Raw genomic sequence first — 20839 nt, forward strand, 5'->3', positions numbered from 1 at the left:
TGCCCGCTCCCTGCCCGATCAAGTTCCCAAATAATTAGGGAAGGTCCCAGAAAGCTGTGTCATGGGTAAACAGCCACCACCTGATGAGCCGACTTGCCGTTTTTAGTTTGGGACATCCAAAACTTTACAGCCATATAATGTGGAAGCCTTACCCATGCAGACTGATTATTGTAAGAGGCTAAAAAAAATTCTGCGCTTTTTTCCCTATTAACTAACACTGTATGGCTCTTAGGACTCCCCCCCCCAAAAAAAAACCTCTCAGTTATTTGTCTTTATTGCAAAAGTGGATTAGCTAATTTCCTTAATCATGCTCACAGATTGCATTTCTTTGGGTGATTTTGCGCCACAGTCTCCCTCTTATCACTGCCCTCAGATCTTCCACGCGTCTTACATTAATCCCTGTTTTTTTCAACATTTGAATTATGTGAAACAGATGAGAATATCTAATATTAGACCAAGATTTATTATTTTTGTTTAATAGCATTAAGTAGACTCTCCAATTTCCCATTTCTTTTAGATTGTATAATAACTGTCAATTAAGACGATTGAAGCTTAGTTTAAATGATCTTCCATTTGCCAGGACTTTAGAATTAATTTTTTTTTTTGCAAGGCAAATAGGGTTAAGTGGACACACAGCTAGGTAATTATTAAGTGTCTGAGGTCCGATTTAAACTCAGGTTCTTTTGACTCCAGGGCCTCCCCCTAGAATTAAACTTTTGAAAATAATTTTTTAAAACAGAAAACTTCATCTCCCCAGTAAAATAAGACTTTAATATAATGGTTTTCATATTTTCCCACTCTGATCTTTGCAGCCACAAATGGAATTATGATGCTGTATTGTAATATGTGTATAATTAAAGAAATTAGTTAATTATACCATGTCATGTTTTAGGAAGTTAGATAGAGCCTGCCATTCTGGGTATACATAAAATAACTATTATGTTGTAAGAAATATGTCAGAAAAGAAAAGGGGAAGTCATCATCATTTTTACTGAAATGACAGTCACGTTCTTAAAGTATTTTAAAGATTTTAAAACATTTCTTGCTACACTATTTTAATCTCAGTATACTAATTTGATCTCTATAGTCACCTATTATAACTAGGTAAGGCAGGTGTTACTAATTAATCCCTGTTTTTTCAATTGAGCAAACTGAGTCAGAGGTTAAGTAACAAGCTTATAGTAAGTGGTAGAGCTGGAACTTTAACCCTCTCATCTTCTGACTCCTTAGTCCAATGTCAGTTGGATGGTATAGGTAAAAATTTAAATGCTTCTAATCTAAAATCCAAGTCTTTTTTGTTCACATTTTAAAAATAAAATTACCATTGGGGATTAATTTAAACTTTGGTCTTAACTTAGAAATTAAGTTTTCATAGCAGTTTTGCAAAATGTACTCTGCTGTTTTATTCCATTACAGCCTGACAATTTTGTGGAACAAACAAATATGGACTGCTCAAATAGTCACTTAAATAGCACAAAAATTAAGAAATCCAGCATTCTGGAGTGTTAGGGTTCTCATTGTATGTTCACAAGTAAACAAATATGTTTTTCAAGAACATGCTCTACAAGGTTATTTTAGATTTAAAATATGTCAGAAGTTAGATTTAATAATATACTTAGGAATTCTCAGTCAAATATTAATGTTATATGCTCAGAAAGTTAAGTTTTTTGCCTTAGGGATTTTTGTTTACTCAGTCCTTTTCAAAATTAAGTTTATACTGATAAATACATCATTGTATTCATTTAGCATTCCATTAATGACTGTTTTGTTGACAGATCTCAACATAGATTATTGGCAGTTTAAGAGTGTCCTACCTAATGACCTATTCCAAAAACCTTGGCTTTCCCACAATCTAGCAAATTAATCCTTTTGCCTAGTCTGGGATTTTCAAAATTGGATTTGTAACTCCTCTGCAAATTTGTAGGCAGTGGAAGTAGGAAGTTACGCCATCTGCCATCCTTCTGGAACTATATCTCTGACTTTGAAAATTCCACTCAAGAGTTCAGAGTTTAACCTGGATTTGGGGCCATGACAGCAATATACATATTTAGTATTCAAACCAGTGGAAAGTGGAAAAGACATTTCCTGAAGGAATCTTGATCTTTTTTTTTTTATTTTATTAAAGATTTTATTTGAGTTTTACAATTTTTCCCCCAATCTTACTTCCCCCCCCCCCACGGAAAGCAACCTGTCAGTCTCTCTCTACGCTGTTTCCATGCTGTACATTGATCCAAATTGAGTTGGATGAGAGAGAAATCAAATCTCTAAGGAGGAAACAAAAAGTCTGAAAGATAACAAGATCAGACAGGGAATCTTGATCTTAAAGATAGCTTCTTATACATATAACCTTTTATTTATAAAGCTTTTATAGACAGCCTATGATTTTGACTAGTAAAGTTTTCATGTATAAGCTGAAGAAATCAGAGAATTTTTATTGTTATGAAACTGAGATTACTACATTTAAACAAACTATTAGAGACTTCCAAGGTGTTTCAGATATATATATATGAAAAAGAGTATGTGAAACTGCAAAAGATTTTTTTATTTTAAATTTTAAGAAAATGAACAAGTTTGTAGAAGTCACCAAGGGAGACTGGATATAATGATTTCAAGAAAATCCTTATCTGTAAACGAAAAAAATAACACAGTTAACACTTTTATACCTTATTGAAATTTTGGTGAAAAATGTACAATTTCATTGAAAATTATTGTGCTCCTTGGAAGAAAGGTGATATACAAATTCAACATATTAAAAGTCTTAGTTTTGGGGACGGCTAGGTGGTGCAGTGGATAGAGCACCAGCCCTGGAGTCAGGAGTATTACCTGAGTTCAAATCTGGCCTCAGACACTTAATAATTACCTAGCTGTGTGGCCTTGGGCAAGCCACTTAACCTCACTGCCTTGCAAAAAAAAAAAGTCTGTTTTTAAAAGCATGTAATATATAGTGCCTGTAAACTTCTTGGTCTTGTCATACTTTTTCCTTTATATTTCAAGCATTTGTTTCAATAAAATAACCCTATATTCAAGAATATCAGCATTTCAGTTTTAAAATATATTTTAGATACATACTTTTTCCCCTAATATTTTATGAAGATTGCAGTTTTCAAATTTGTCATAGATGATAGTCATGGCAATCATACTTTTAAAGAAATGTTCTTTTTCCTCATTCTTCATCCCCAGAAAAAAAAGAATTTCATATGAATAGATTAGAATTTGGGATTAGTAGATCTTTAGGTTCTAAGAATTTTTTATATGTTTTACAGGTGATGATGAACAGTCGACACAAATGGCTGAAAGTTGGGAGGATGAAAAGGTTACAGAAGCTTCCTCGGACAATTTTGTGGCAATTAAAATTGATACCAAAAGGTTTGCTTACATCCTAAATGCTATTTTCATTTTCAGCATTTCTAGTCATAGCTACTGCAGTCTGTGATTCTGCATTGTCATGGTACACTTTGGACTATAAGAATGTGGATTTGGTAGATATTAGAATGCTTTAACAGGCTAGGAACTTATATCTTATTATTCTTTTTTGGATTCATCAGTACATTTGACTGAAACTGTTTAAAACTTGATCTGCCACAGAGTAAAAACTGATCCAGTATTCTAACCTACAGCTTGATTTTACATATTTATATGACAAGGATAAATGATGTTCATAATAAAACCTAAGCCTCAGTAAGATTCTAAAGGGTCCTCCATATCATAAAAGAAACATTCAGTTGTGTGCTCTGGGTATCAGTGCCTCAATTAAGAAATCCTCTGAGGAAAAAAATTTAAAAAAAAATCCTCTGAGAACAAATATGTTTGACAAAGTTGGTGAAAGTTTTCAGTTGTTCAGTCACTAGATCAATGTTAGTACTTCAGAAGTGGACTTAGGTACAAGCTTCTTCAGCTGAACCAAGACCCACCTAAAGAGAAGGGTCAGTAAGTATTTTCAGGGCTCACATAGTCCAGTTGTCTGTGAGTTTGGAAGTCACTGTCTACCCCTATAGATGTATTCAGTTTCTATGGATGTGTGTGAAGAGACCCTCTTGAAAGTATGGAAAGTATGTTCCCCAATTCTTGAGGAATATTTTACTTTGACTAGAGGAAAGGAATGCTCCATGAAAAATTTTTGACTAGGGAATCTGTGTCCTAGCTTGCTGTATTTCCATCACAGGTAATTAAGGTAATAAAATTTATTTTACTGCAACAAAATGTATATTTTTGAGAGTCACACCTTCTTGGTTAATAGAAATCTTTTGCATAATCATGCTTTTTTTATATTGTAACTCTTTAAAAACGGGTCATATATATGGGGGACATAAAACAACCTTTTAGCCATTCCCAGACCTTATAGTAACTACATTTACTGCATAAAATAAATTGAATGGTAGATTATTAATCTACCATTCAATTTTTTTTATGCAGTAAATATAGTAACCATAAGGTCATAAATTTTGTAGCTATTCAATGCCATCTGATAGTATATTTAAGTATTTAAATAAAGTTATGAAAGAACTGAAGTACATTTTCATATATGATACTTGAAATTTTAATTTGATATACATCTTCAAGATAGCTAGGTACTTTAAATCTGTTTCTAAACTAAAACTTAAGTCTCATGCTTTTGAAATTTGTTTCTAAGTATTTTCGCAACTTAATTTTAGAAATTTAAGATTAATCCTTTCTTAGAATTTAAAGATGGTCAGTATCTCAGAGATTGTTTAGTCTACCTACCTCATTTTACAGTTCAGGAAACCAAGTCATCAATAAGTTAAGTGATTTAAGGGAGGCTGGTCCTGTGGAGATAGCACAGGTCCTAAAGTCAGGCCATAGGTTCATGTTCAATCTCAGACTCTAGGTTCTTGCTATCTCTGTGACCCTGGGCAAGTCACTTCATCCCACTTGTTTCGCTCAAAAAAAAAGGTGATTTGTCAGCTCTCATAGGTAAGTAAATAGTAGAACCAAGATGTGAACTCAGATTTTCTAACTCCAAATCTAGTGTTCTCCCCCCTTAAACCGTACCACTTCTCCTTCCCAAGATGATTTTGAGGCATTGATATTAATGATATTGTGCAAACCCAATTATTATTGGGATTGGGAGATTGGAAAGAAATTAATGTTCCAAGTGATGTAACATTTTCTCTTAATATAACTATTCCTTTTATTTATCCCTAAAAACTGGCTCGATTGATATTCACAACTTCTTTAGAATTGATTTTTGGGTTTGTAGAATGTTAGGTAATCTACTTTCTATATTAAAAATAAAAACAACTGGAAATTAAAGTGATGTCAAATGGCAGTAATTGTGGGAACCATCAAAAGCTTTGAAAATAAACTGCATAGTTCTTGGAATAGAATTTATTTTTTGGATTTTGCAAGGGAATGGGGTTAAGTGGCTTGCCCAAGGCCACACGACTAGGTAATTATTAAGTGTCTGAGGCCGGATTTGAACTCAGGTACTCCTGACTCCAAGGCCGGTGCTCTATCCACTGCACCACCTAGCTGCCCTTTAGAATTTATTTTTTGAAGCAGTCACCTTAATCAGACAAACCTTTTATTTTGAGGAAAGAGATGTGTTTGAAGCATTTCAGTATTTTTCTGTCTAAATATAGGATAAGTAGTTCTGGGGAGTTATAGCAACAAGCACATACCAGACCAGTTGGTAGGTGGCCAATGATTGTATTCATCTGAAAAAAATAACATAAATCACTCCCAAATTATATGTAATAAGATTGGAGGGGGGTCCCCTTTTGGTTGATTGGTGTGTCTTAGAGAAATCACTGTGGTTAAGATAATTCATAAGTTCTCGATCTGGAAGGAACCTTAGAAAGTATCTGGTTCAACTTCTTTTATGTTGCAGATGAGGAAATAGTGGCCCAGAGGGTAAATTTTTGCCTAAAGGCATATAAGTAATAAGCAAAATCCAAGTCATTTGATTCCAAATCCAGTATTTTTGTCACTAATAAATTTTTATTAAAAAACTAGTACTTGGAAAATGTTTGTAACAATCTATTGACTATACATTTGGTTTTGTTTTACAGTGAAGCATGTCTACAATTCTCACAAATCTGTATCCTTTGAATGGAGAAAAACAACAACCTTAATGAGTTGAATAGTTAATTTTTTTAAAATCACATCTTTTTAAAAGAAATCATTTATTTATGGTGATATACCTAATATTTAAGATAACAGTGCAGTATGTGAAATAATGAAAGTTACAGTGCCAGATTCATTGTGTAATATATTCTGTGGGTGTCAGGAAAGCAAAGCAAGGGCAACTGATTTTAGTTTTTAGAAGAAGCTTCCGAGATGGATATATAAGAGAAGAAAATGAGTCAGTTGTCAAGAGAATGACCTGTTTACTCAGAAACGTGATTCATTAAATCATAGATCTTGAGGTACAAACTTCTAGTTTGATTTTACTTTCTTAGGATACTTTATAGAAGAGACTGAGACACAAAGATGATTTTCCCCGAGGTCATACTAGTAATAAGAGACCTCAGTTGGTCATAATGTAAAAGACTTCAATTCACAGAAGTTAAAATGGAACTGCTCTTATCCCTTTGGTATGCTACCAGTGTTTTATAAAAATAACCAGTTGTTTCACAACATGAATTTGTTAGCCTTTATTTTATTGCACAGATCCTGTAGTATGTGTCCCATCCAGTTTCTTTATAGGAGACAGTGGAATTCCCTTGGAAGTAATAGCAGGAAGCATTACAGCAGAGGAGCTTGTTAACAGAATTCACAAAGTCAGGCAGGTAAGAGGCAACAGAATTGTTTTCTACAAAAATAAGAAAATGGCGTGACGGGTTTATTTTTACTCAGCACAGAGATGCTTTTGAAGCCCCTTATTGTGTTCAGAGCCAACCAGTTACATTAAACCTTTAAAGAACTTAACCTGAAAGCAACAATGAGCCTTGTTTTGGTTTTACAAGCTATTCTTGTGAAGCATTTACAAATATTGATGACTTATATGCAGTATAAGTTTGACTTTTATGTATCACCCCATTCTCCATTTTTTCCCCTGCTTCTTCCCCTGTGGTTCCAGTATTGCATGCTCTATGTTCCTTTTACTTCCTTCTTGTAAAAAGTCATGTTTTGTTTTTTATTCTTCTTGCTTTCTGATTGCTGCACTCCTTCTGCCAGGATGAAGAGAAATTGAGCAAATGGCTGTCACATTTATATCCTTGTTTTCTTTAGTTTTTAAGATGGATTTAAGATTTATTTAAATGACATCCAGTGTTATGTTTAAAGAGTCTTCATTCTATGCTATAGGAAACAGCAAAATTCTATAATATAGTTATGGCATAATTTATAATCAGTGATTATAGACTTATTTGTTTAAATTAGTTTAAATGTGTTACAGGAGCTCTTGGCATATGTCTTTATCCTACATAATAATCATCTGGGCTCACATTTCAGGCTTATCTATTAATACAGGCTTAGAGCATTATGTGTTGATTATTCTCATTTGTTTTTCCCCAGATGCACACACTAAAAAGTGACGCATCGGTTGGAATTGGGAGCCAATCAGCTAATCTAGTTTCTAACCCTTGTTCTTTTGAACATAACAACACCTCAGAAAATTCTCAAGCCAGAAATGTAGAACTTTGTGAAACACCATCCACATCTCCTGACACACAATCAAGCATTTCTATAGGTAATTTTAATATTACTACTGTAGGACATGCCCAGTCAGTTCAGATATTATATATGAGTAATGTCTTTAAAAAACAATTATACTCTTGTTACTTAAATGGCTGATGATAGCTACAGGATAAGAAGTCCTAATTCAGAGAGTCAAAATTCATTCACTTGAAAAATCTATACCATAATTCAGAAAATTCTATCATGACCTTTTTGTATTTTTTAAGTTTCTTCCCTTATGTGAACTGTGAAATGATTGATCCTATGGGAGATAAGAAGTCCAGATCCAAAAGAGAATATCAAAAGGTATAAAGGGAAGTTAGTATGTTTTAAAATTCTTGATATTTCTGAATAGACTTTCATCCCTGAAATATTTTTTTAAAGTAGCATAGTGGAACTTACCCTGTGAGTTAAGATACCATACATGTGACTAAATTTAGAAGTTATAGAATGAGGGGCAGCTAGGTGGCGTAGTGGATAAAGCACCGGCCCTGGAGTCAGGAGTACCTGGGTTCAAATCCGGTCTCAGACACTTAATAATTACCTAGCCGTGTGGCCTTGGGCAAGCCACTTAACCCCATTTGCCTTGGGGGGAAAAATACCTAAAAAAAAAAGTTATAGAATGTAATAGTTGGAAATGACTTTTGTCATTTTGTCCTGCTTAATTCCTTCTCCAACATAGCTGATTATTGTCTAGCATCTGCCTGAATATTTCTAGTGGTGGGGGGAAAGGAGAAAGTGTGAGTGATAAGTGATTATTTGATGAGGCAGTTTATTCCTTATCATTGAATCTATCTTCTCCCTCAGAGATCTTCAGTTATCTCTGAATACTGCAGCTGAACACTGCAGCTTTCTGAGGGATCCCAAATCCTCTTCAATTTTAGATAGACTTTGATATCCTCCTTTCTCAGTCCTCTTCCTACTCCCCCCCACCTTTTCTAGATAGGCCTTAGTAGAGTGTCTATTTTTCCTTTGTTCATCCTTGTTTAGGTCTGTATATAAATATATATATATAGAGAGAGAGAGAGAGAGAGAGAGAGAGAGAGAGAGAGAGAGAGAGAGAGAGTGTGAGAGAGTGTTTTATTTGTTAGGAAATTCTTCTCAAGTTGAAATTTGCTATCCTCTTCTCCCAGAACAAAATACAACCCAGTTCATTAATTAATAACACCCTAGGTCTAAACAGTATGCTCTCTTTTAAAAGATTTTTTTGATGTTTTTTTTTTATTTCACTTTTCATTTCCACTATTCATTCCTCACTATTTATCCTTCCCCACCCCATCATCTAAAACAAAAGGAGGAAAAAACAAGTCTAGTAAAGTAAACTAACACAGATCAAATTTGATATTATATATATATATATATATATATATATATATATATATATATATATATATAGTGTTCTATACTTACGATCCCCAATTCTGTGAGGAAGTTGGCATTTTCATAATTCTTCTTAGGGGCCAAACTTAATCATTATAATTTCACGACATTTGTTTTTATTATTTTGTTTCTCTTTCCATTTACAATCTTGTCATTAGGCATATTGTTTAGCTGTTTCTGTTTTATTCCACAATTCATAATCTTTCCATTGATTGTAGCCACTGTTGTTAAGGCAGTGATGTTCCATTATTCTTGTACCACAGTTTGTTTAACCATTCCCCAGCTGAACATATACCTTTCTTCTTATAGCCTAAAAGAACCTTAACTTTTTTGGATGCCATATCACACTGCTACCTTACTGAGCTCACTGTTCATTGAAACACCTAGAATTTCTGCAATCTTGCATGCCTCCATTGTTTTTTAGTTAGAAAGTTAATTTTTTTTCTATCATCCAGTATGTCAAGTATTCCTTCTAGCTTTTCATCATGGAAATTTTATAAGTGTACCATTTGTGCCTTTATGTACTTCACTGCTAAAAATATTGATTGTGGTCTAACCCAGAATCCTTGAACATTTCAATGGAAATCTCTTTCCAAGTTGACAATGAGCTGTTAATGACTACTCTGATTCTACTAATACAGCTTTGTCAGAATCTACCTAACTATCCTATCATTTGACTCCCATCTTTCCATCCATAAATAATTATGATATGAAAACAAAGAGTATGAATTTTTTAAAAAAATGAATAGGTCATACCAGACTAATAATCTTATCTATGTTTTTGACAAGATTACTAGACTGGATAGGACATTTGCCCTTCTGTAAACCTGTCTCTTTTCATAATCTTTGGAATATCACTAATAGGGTCTTAGTAATCATATATACCAAGTCTTTTAGAACTTTCAGATGCTTTTCTTCTTGCCTTGGTAACTTGAACTTATATAAGAATAACATATTAAGGACAGCTAGATGCACTCTCACTATCTCCCTCATCGACATCAAGTTTTCAACTGCCTTTTTTGTTTTTTTAGTCCAAATATCATTTTCCTTAATAAAGAAAATAAATAAATAATTATTTGTTTATTAATTATCAATTAATAAACTAATAAAAAAAACCATGAGTCAGATAGTTCTGCCTTCTTTCCATTGTTAATTATCATCCCTAGCACCAGTGCTGTGCCTTGTGTGTCTTTATCAACATACAATTTAAAAGAACTTTTGTATAGCTTTCCTCACCAGGTTCAGCTTATCCCATGCTTTCGGGCTCCTTGTTTTATTTTTTTAGGGATTTTTTTTTTTTGCAAGGCAACAGGGTTAAGTGGCTTGCCCAAGGTCACACAGCTAGGTAATTATTAAGTGTCTGAGGCCGGATTTGAACCCAGGTACTCCTGACTCCAAGGCCGGTGCTCTATCCACTGCGCCACCTAGCTGCCCGTTTTATTTTTTAATCCTGTAATTGTTCTTAAAGGATCTTGCCATATTTTTTATGTTCATTTTCTAAATCTTGCCTTGTTTTTTGTCTTTTTTTAAGATTGAAGGTGGCTATTTAGTTTCCTGTGTAATATTGATCTCATTAAATAGCTCTTCTTTTTTCACTGTTGTTGCTTCAATTTCATTTTTAAAAACTTCTCTTTCCTCCTGGCTCTACCTATACTTTATCCAGTGCCTTTGAAGTCTGTTCTCCAAAACTATAGGGTTAATGTCAGAAAATGTCTAGCTTTCATCTCTATCACAAAATGTAAGGGGCAGCTAGGAGCACTGACCCTGGAGTCAGGAGTGCCTGAGTTCAAATCCGACCTCAGACACTTAATAATTACCTAGTTTGTGTGGCCTTGGGCAAGCTACTTAACCCCATTGCCTTGTTAAAAAAAAAAATAGTAAATGAAATTTCATCATGCGGGGCAGCTAGGTGGCGCAGTGGATAGAGCACCGGCCTTGGAGTCAGGAGTACCTGGGTTCAAATCCGGTCTCAGACACTTAATAATTACCTAGCTGTGTGGCCTTGGGCAAGCCACTTAACCCCGTTTGCCTTGCAAAAAAAACTAAAAAAAAAAAGGTAAGATGAAGTGGTCATTTCTCCCTAAGGTGCCTATCTTTTTTTTTCTTTTTTCTTTTTTTTGCTTCAGCAACTGAGACTAGCATTTCCCCTCGTTGGTTCATTAGCTTGAAAAAGCATATTGTTGCAAGCCAAAAAATTATTAGTTCTACTTTTGTTAGAAGGAAATCTTGAGAAAATAACTGGATAATCTAGTCTTCTATCAATTCTGTAGCGTACTTCTATAAGTTTATGATGTTTCCCAGTTCTCTCCTTTATTTTCTTGTTCTGTCAATCTATAATAAAACTATCACATTTAGTTCTGCCTCCAATGATTTTCATCATTCTGACTCCCTCCAGCTTCCACAATTCTCAAACATGAGTGTAACTTAATACATATCTATTCTGTCTCTTTTGAATAAAATATTCCTTGTTTGTGCCATAATTAATAATGACTCCCAAGTCTTAGTGAAACATCTAAAATTGAATTTGCTTGCTCACATTGGAATCTTTGTTTCATCTTGCTTGTTAACTATACTTTGTTCATTTGTACATAAAGGCTTTTCATTACTGGGTCCTTTCCTGGAATTTATTTCTTTTTTTTTTTCCTTTTCTTAAAGATTTTATTTATTTTGAGTTTTACAAATTTTCCCCCATTCTTACTTCTCTCCCCCCCCTACAGAAAGCAATTTGTCAGTCTTTACTTTGTTTCCATGTTGTACATTGATCCAAATTGAGTGTGATAAGAGAGAAATCCTATCCTTAAGGAAGAAACACAAAGTATAAGAGTTAACAAGATCAGAACAATAAGATATCTTTTTTTTCTAAATTAAAGGGAATAGTCCTTGAACTTTGTTCTGGAATTTATTTCTTATTAATTTTGGAGTATCCCTATTCTATTTTCCCTTCCTGCTTTATACTCTATACAGCTCTTCTGGCAATTCTATTTCCCATCCTTTTCAATTTAGCAGTTCTTTGATACATTTGTAAGCTATAAACAAATACATTTTCACCAGCCATTCTTGGATATATCCATCATTTCTATAGCTGTAGACTAGAAATTCAAGTCTTAATCTCAGACCACATCTTAACTATCTCTGTACCTCCCAAATCTAACTCTTTTTTTTGAAATAGTTGCCTCAGATCAGTTAGGGCTTGAAAACAGAACTTGTGCCAAAGTTCTTCAGTTTTTTTTTGCCTAAGATTTCTTAATCCTTAAAAATATGTTCAGATCCTTTGAAAAATAACCACTTCTACCCACATGAATCATCAGAAATATGAACGAATGAATGAAAAAGCATTTATTAATAAGCATTTACTTTGTAAGCAAGTAGTGTACCAAGTAGACAGATATAGACAAGTGCCAAGCAACAGACATAAATACACTAAATAAGACACTTCCCACCTTCGAGGGCAGAAGACAACATAGTACCAGCCAGTGGTTGACTGGGAGGTAAAGGTGGAGAATGGTCTTGAGTCCCAAAACAATTTGATAGAATGGGCTAGGAAGGTCACTACTCAAGGAGTGTTCTTGGTCTAGGAATTGGAAAGATTAGTGCCCTAGAGGAATCTGTTCTGTTAAGTCTTGAAAGGAAGGTGATCTCTGTCATAACCTAGATAGAGGCTGTGGAAAAACCTTTGTTGTTTCTGTCAAGTTGACAGATAATGACCTTGACACCCTTCTAAATTGAGATAGTAGCCAACACCCAACTCTGGTCTTCCAGGGGTGTGTACAGGATGATAGCTCTCCTGACAGTACCTTGCATTCCCATTCAATGTTTATTGAATGCCTCTTGTACAAGGCACTGGGTAGGGTGCTATAAATACAAAGACAAAAACAAAAAAATGGTGGTAACCTTTAAAGGACTTACATTCCATATATAAATATTAGTTACAAGATACTTGAGAAGCAAAAAGCACTAACTAGAGAAAGCAAGAAAAGTTTCCTACAGGAGGTAACCTGAGTTTTAAGGAAGTTAATAATAATCAGACACATGAAAAATATATACTCTTTTAAACTTGAGGGATCCTGAGACAGGTAAAATGCTGAGTTTGGAGAGTAGCAAATAGGACAGTTTAAGTAAATTATAGAATGTATAAAGGAGAGTAAAATGAAATCCATTTGGAAAGGTCAGCTATCATCAGTTTGTGGAGGATTTGAGTGCCAGCCTAAGAAGGCTCAAATTGATACTTTTAATAGTAATTGTTCTGGAAGCATTGGTTGCTTGAAGAGGGGAACGACTTTAAATCAACTAATAGGAATTGATTGCAGTATTTCAGACAGGTGATGGGCCTAATTTTGAGTGGTAACCCTACAAGTGGAAAGAAGGGGATGAAGATGTGTGCTCTTATCATTTATTACTGAACTTAAAATGACCTCTCATTTCTCTCCTTGTCACTTTATTCCCCTTTATATTTTTTTCTCTTTTTACAATGATATTTTATTTTCCACTTTTGGGAGGAGGGGACTTCATTATCTCTGAAGAACTAGAGAATAAAAAGCATTCTCTTCTAGGAGGGAGAGTAACCTTCACTCTCATAGATAAAATTACATGACTATAGCAAGGAGGCAAACATTGAGCACTTTATGTAGATTACTGTATGTAAATTCTTATTTTTTTTCCCCCCTGGAAGCAAGACTCTCAGATTTGGTATTCTTCTTAGTAGCTCTTTTCATTGATTACTGTGGTACTTATTTGTGTGGGTCTTCTGCTCTGGTGTTATTTACTTACTTCATCTCATTGTCTTCTCACATTGTCAGCATTTTGACAGAAATACTTTGTTCCTTTCATTTGTTTTAAGTTAATTAGTTCTTTTTCTTCTTCTCTTCCCCCCTCACACACAAGTGAAGCCATTTATTTTTATCATCTAGAGTCTTTCTCAAATTCCCAAGAATAGGGGTGGCTAGGTGGCATAGTGGATAAAGCACTGGCCCTGGAGTTAGGAGTACCTGGGTTCAAATCTGGTCTCAGACACTTAATAATTCCCTAGCTTTGCCTTGCAAAAAAAACTAAAAAAAAAAATTCTCAAGAATATACACTTATCTTGGACCTTCAAAGTTTACAAGTCTTGCAAATGTCCTTCCTAAAATTCTTTCCCTCTCCACCTGGCATCTTCCTTGTTTGGCAGTGCAGTATGGCACTGGAACAATTTTTTTGAGCTAGGTTGATATTGATGAATGTTCTTTGATTATAGAGCTCAGATTCTTAAACTTTTTAAGAGTAGGAGAAGACTAGTATAAATACCAAAAACATGAATCACCTCATCAATAAATTTTAGTTAGGCCACTTTCAACATCTGTTTCATTTTCCTAACACATTTGGAAGTCAAAATTTTATAAGTAGTGTTAAAAATTGATTGTATATGTATTTGGAAAAAATAAAATACTATTAAAAAAGAAATTTTGCTAGAAAATTAAAAAAATTCTACTCTAGAATTGTTGGTAGAGGTCTTCAGATTTACTGCACTTAGTTTACTGAAGGAGTATATTATTTTCCTTCTTATAATATTCTGATACCTCTACAATTCCTCATGATTTCTTAAAGTTTATCAGTAGTACTCCCTACATCTGCAAAAGAATTGAATAATTGATCTCTTACTATTGCCATCCTGCTACTCATATCCTAAAATTCCATTTTAATGATATTTATTCTATTTTCATTGTGAAGATCAAACCCCTTAATAAATTTGATTGAAGGGAATAAAAGTTGAGTAATGTCTCATTCTCTGGCATCTATTGATACTATACTAGGCAATGTCTATTTCTTTATTCAACTTTTTATCCTAGACTTCAAAAATTCTTTTGGTGAACTTGAGTTTTTATAAGTATTAGCATATTCTAGGTTTTAGTTTTTTGATAATGTGCTTCATAGGCTCTTAGAGTTTTAGCTAAAGGGTCTAAAAATACAATATTTCATATTCCTTGGATAAAACAAATGATTTATTTTGAGTTCAAGGTATAGTGAAGATAATATGAAAAAATTAAAGATATGAATAGATAAGTTATGAAAATGAAATTGTGTGAGGAGGTATAAAAACTGGAAGACAATCTATAAACTTATAAGGGAAAAACTATAATAAAGATCATTTCTAAGTAAAAGGTATCATCTTTATGTACATTGATTTAAAAGTATGAAACAAATTTTTTCCAATGAAAGCTTTTGTCCTTTTTGGGTTAATAAAGTAATTTGGAGTAATAAAATGTGTTAGACATTATCGATTAAAATCACATGTTCTCTAGAAAATAGTTTATATACAAAAAATATATATAAAATGTGGAAACTATCCAGGAGATTTCTACTGAAGAAAAAGTAAAGACAAGATAGGATGGCAATGTTGCATAATTTCACAATATTGTAATGCAAAAATAGTAAATCTTAGCTATGGGTGTCAGACCTCATAGGCCAAGTTTGTTCTCAATTTGTTAGTCCTTAGCTTGAGATTCTAACTAATGTGTGTATTGTCTGTCTAGAGCAGACTTTCTATCAGATGGTCCCTTTTTAGATCCACTAGAGTCTGATTTGAAGAATTTCTTAAATGATTCAAAAGTCACCCTAGAGATTTGTTTGCATTTTATATGTGTGTGTACATATATAATATATGTAATTATTATATATTATATATGTACATATAACTACTTCTTTCTCTGAGCACTTGACAGAGAAGTGAGTAATGTAGATCTAGAGAGATTTTCTAAGCACATTCTGTATTATATGGGACCTGCCTTTTAAAAATATTTTCTATTCTGATATGGAATTAAGAGTATTCAGTGACTCAGTTTTATGACACTCACTTTCTAATAAACTAAATAGTAGCAACTGAAGCCTGTCTAATTTTAAATCAAGAAAGTAATTTTAGAAATATGGAAGGAGTTAGGACTTCAGCATAAGCCAAGATGATTATCCATTAAGGTGTGTTATATATGTGTTATACATATAACAAAGGATAAAGTGTATAATAAGACTAAGTAAAAATATTAACAGATGTTAAAGTATGCATTTTTATACTTTAAAACATTTTTTCCCTTTCCCTGTTTTAAAGGTGGACAAAATTCGGGTCATAACAGCCCCACTCAGGAAGCTAGTGATTATTCTGATGAGAGAGTGATGGGTCACCAGGCTGAAGAAGACCTCACAGTTAAAGTGGAGAGGTTTGCCCTTTTTAAAATCTCTTTCATAAAAGTAATTTAAATTTTTGGTTATTGTTGTAGTGAATTTGTACAAAGAAAAAAATGAATGACAGAAATGTTAAGAGTTGAAATTTTTGATAACTTACTTGGCTGACTTGTGTATTTACAGATAGATTGTATTTATTTTAGAGCATTCATAATTTCTTCATGAAAACTTAGTTTGTCTCTTTAAATATTTGCTGTTAATTTTTATTTTTATAAATGTTCCTCCAGAAAGTCATCCCTTGTAACATAGAATTAAAAAAAAAAAAGAGGAAAAAAATTCAGGGAAAACTAATCAACATATCAACTGAGTCTAAATGTTTATCCACTTACAGTTCTCCCTTGCCCCCCACTGCTGGGAAAAAGAAAAGAAGATATATTTTCTTTTTCAGGGTCAAGCTTGGTTATAATTATTTTCAGTTTTTTCCATGTTTCCTTTCCATTTACATTATTGGAATAATTCTCATTTTATATATATATATATATATATAGAGAGAGAGAGAGAGAGAGAGAGAGAGAGAGAGAGAGAGTTTTCCTGTTTCTTCTTTACTTTATTCTGTATCAGCTCATATATCTTTCTTAAATTATTCACATTTATTTTCTTAAGCAGTAATATTTTATTACCCTTACATCCTACAATTTAGACACTCCTAATAAACATTTACCCTTTTTTCCAGTTCTTTGCTACTACTATTATGAATATTTTGATTTAGATAAATCCTTAGTATATTTACATAGTAGTGAGAGCTCTTGAATCAAAGTGTATGGATATTTTAACCTTGTTTCTTATCATAGCCATGAAGCCTTGTTGACTAATTTTACCTTTATCTAGTCTTAACCAGGCATTTGAACAACCTGTGTGCAGTTATAGTTGATTGGACATATATTTCTTTGTCTCTGTTGCTTCTATTATCACCTTTATTTTTCTACTCTTTAGAATTGTGAAAAAACACCAGATGTACAAGAATTTCTGTTAACTGGGTTACTATGTGCAGAACCTCATATTCTGCATACCAGGATTGTTCAATTTAATGTTGTTGATTGAGTAATATGGTTAATTTTCAGATGTACATGTCCAGCCTTCATATTTTTCCAATTAAGCTTTTCCCATTTTCTGTTATTATAATAATTTTTTAAGTAGACATAGAGAGAATTTTCATCATGTTCTTTAGAAGTAATTATTCTCAGTTGAAATTCATTTAGCATCAGAAGTCAAGAATACTTTGGTTAATTGTAACTTTTTTTTAGGGTTTTTTTTTCCAAGGCAACAGGGTTAAGTGGCTTGCCCAAGGTCACACAGCTAGGTAATTATTAAGTGTTTGAGGCCGCATTTGAACTCAGGTACTCCTCACTCCAGGGCCGGTGCTGTATCCACTGCGCCACCGAACTGCCCCCTAATTGTAACTTTTTTATGCCTTATATAACTTTGAAAAGCCCTAGAAGAAAACTCATCATAAAAAAAAAAAGGAGTCTCAACTCCATTTCTCAGTAATTTCCAACCAAAAAAAAACTTAAAAAAAACTTCTAAAACATGCTTTTAAAATTTTTTTTTTTATTTATTTAAGGCAATGGAATTAAATGACTTTCCCAGGATCACACATTTAGGCAATTATTAAGTGTGTGAGGTCAAATTTGAATTTAGATCCTCCTCACTCCAGGGCCAGTGCTCTATCCACTGTGCCACATAGCTGCCCCTTAAAACATATTTTTTAGGGGGGGGGGGACAGAGAGGGCTTCTTAGAGCACCTAAAAAGAGGGACTTCTTCAACTTTTAAATGGCTCCCAATCCTGAATAAAAATTGTGTTATCCTCAATAACGTGTGGAAAGATTATTCAATTTTAATCCCTTCAATTTGAAATCTTACATTTTCATCATTCTACCTTTTCATTTGAAAATACCCCGGTTCTCAAATTATGTTCCAAATGTTAGTTTTGCAGGTTGGTTATTTAAGACTCAGTGTTTTGGATTCCACACCTCCCCTCCCCCCCAAAAAAAATCTTATAAATAACAATTGGTTTCTGAGACCAGCCTACAAAATATTCTTTAGTTTATCACATAACCAAAGTATAGAATGAATAAGGTCTGCCTGCTTTGGGATGACAGGAACACAACTGCTGCTCTCCCTTTTTTTTTTTCCTATGTCCCTAGCAGTGAAATTGGTAACTATTCATCTGCTGAAGAGTAGGTTTTCCCCTAGCTTCAAGCCACTGGTGATGGATGTGTAGTGTGGGGAAAAGAGTTTTAGCCTATGGCAATAGAGATTGAAAAATTCCAGGTTGAGAAACATGGTTGTTAGCATTTTAGCAGAAATCTGCACTAGAGCAAGTAGTGTGAAGTGCAGACTGAATTCCATTACTATTATAAACCATTTAAGAAATGTTTCCAACCTAGATTGGGTGCTAACTTCTATTGAAAGCTAAAAAAAAGCTCTTTTTAAGTACTATAACCTGCTTTATAACTCCACTTTGTAAAAACAAATATGCCTTAGAATAAGTTTATTCTTTTGATTGTAGAATGCTTGGTGATGGAGTTCAGATTCCCTTTTTGTGATTCTTCTCTATAATTTCATAGATCTGCTTCCCTTTCTGATACCATCATATGTTATTTCTAGCCAGGTGCCATTCAACAATGGTATGTCGTATGAAGGAATAGAGTATCTTGCTTTCTCTGCTTTTCCTGTGTCTCTGAAGAAAATAGTTTTTTTAAGCCCTCCCTTCCTCCTGGGCCTTTTTATCATTAGTACAATGGATAGACATAACGGAGAAAAAGGCCTCTCCTTCCTTTTCCCAGTCTTCCTCAAAAAAAAAACCCAGCAAAGATTTGCTTACTAATCTTTACATAGTCAAAAGATTCAAGTAAAAATGCTTCCAGGATCAGGGTCTATAGCTGAAAGAATAGAAAAAACCTTTTGTTAGAATTTTGGAAGAAAAAGAAAATTCTTTTGGCCACTAAGTAATCTGGTTAGATGATATTTTTTGGTGTCTCTTTAAATGTAAGAAAATTATTTAAATCAGGAGCTATCTGTATGCGCCTTTGAAATGTCAAATGGAAATACAGTTAAGATATATTAGGATGGGCGGCTAGGTGGCGCAGTGGATAGAGCACTGGCCCTGGATTCAGGAGTACCTGAGTTCAAATCCGGCCTCAGACACTTAATAATTACCTAACTGTGTGGCCTTGGGCAAGCCGCTTAAACCCATTGCCTTGCAAAAACCTTAAAAGAGAGAGGGAGAGAATATTAGGACAGGGTGGGTCTACAATTATTGAAATTCTTTCTTAAATTAAAAAAATAAATTCCTGGATATTTTAAGAAGAGGGTGTGCTGAGGTTTGGGAGCGTGTGTGGGGTTGGGTTTGTATATGAGAGAATAAATTTACTAAGATTACATTCAGTCTCCTTATAATTTAGTAAATTTTTAATCTGGGAGGATTTTTCTTCACTGTCAATAAAACTTTTGACTAAGAGAATCATTTATTTAACATCTTATAAGATCTTAAAAGTTTTTTCTGAAATTCATTTAATTTGAAAAGATTAAAATCTTTCACTAATTAGGTTTTCACTAAACTTAATATGTATAAATTGTAGAGGTGGCTGCTAGTCTTCAGTATGGATAAGAATTTAACTGGGTAAAGTATCTTTGAAAATAAAATACTATGACCTGTACAGGAGGTTGTTTGGGGTAGCAAGATACCTCTTCTTCATCTATAAGATTTCCCAATTATCTAATGGTATTTTATTGTTATTTATTTATTTATTTTTTGCAAGGCAGTGGGGTTAAATGGCTTGCCCAAGGCCACACAGCTAGGTACTAAGTGTTTGAGGCTGGATTTGACCTTGGGTACTCCTGACTCCAGGGCCGGTTCTCTGTCCACTGTTATCACCTAGCCACCCCTATCTAATAATATATATATTTTTTTTAATTAAAGATTTTATTTATTTTGAGTTTTACAATTTTTCCCCCAATCTTACTTCCCTTCTCCCCATCCCCCACACATAAGGCAATTTGTCAGTTTTTTTTTAATTTATTTTTATTAAAGATATTATTTGAGTTTTACAATGCCCCCCCAATCTTACTCCCCCCCCCCCAGAAAGCAATCTGTCAGTCTTTACTTTGTTTTCATGTTGTCCATTGATCCAAATTGAGTGTGATGAGAGAGAAATCATATCCTTAAGGACCAAACAAAAAGTCTTAGTGATAACAAGATTAGACAATTTAGTAACAACTGCTTCTGGAAATAGAAAGTGACTCTTGATAATATGTGACTCAGAATTATTTGTCTGATTGAGAAAATTAGATCATTAGTATGATGGAAGGATCTGAGAAGAATCATTTTTTGATATGGTATAATCACCACTGATGTTTTTGTGGTCAATAGTTTTACTTTGAATGATTGATCTCATTTGTTAAGGGGAATTTGTTAATTTTTATGATTGCTAAATGCTTATTATGGATTGTCGATGGAATGAATCTTGAAAAACTTCAGTTATTTAAACGAATAACAAAACCCATCATAATTCAGGAAAAAAATAATCCCTCATATGCAGAGTTAGTAGAATTCCTGGAAACATATCTTGGAACTTGATGTTCACTCCCCTTTGAGTCCTTTCCAAAGTT

The 20839-nt window shown here is 33.6% G+C and overlaps 1 protein-coding gene across 1 annotated transcript in view; it reads left to right on the top strand.

Annotated features, from left to right (window-relative positions):
• Positions 1–20839, top strand: part of UBXN4 (UBX domain protein 4) — a 43284-nt gene that overhangs the window by 1030 nt on the left and 21415 nt on the right. Inside the window, exons 2-6 of the mRNA XM_074215064.1 lie at positions 3264–3366; positions 6030–6058; positions 6631–6749; positions 7477–7651; positions 16094–16202. Coding sequence (XP_074071165.1) covers positions 3264–3366; positions 6030–6058; positions 6631–6749; positions 7477–7651; positions 16094–16202 — 535 coding nt within the window. The remainder of the gene's footprint in view (positions 1–3263; positions 3367–6029; positions 6059–6630; positions 6750–7476; positions 7652–16093; positions 16203–20839) is intronic.

The sequence above is a fragment of the Macrotis lagotis genome, chromosome 1, assembly GCF_037893015.1.
Source record: "Macrotis lagotis isolate mMagLag1 chromosome 1, bilby.v1.9.chrom.fasta, whole genome shotgun sequence".
In the NCBI taxonomy this organism is placed as follows: Eukaryota; Metazoa; Chordata; class Mammalia; order Peramelemorphia; family Peramelidae; genus Macrotis; species Macrotis lagotis.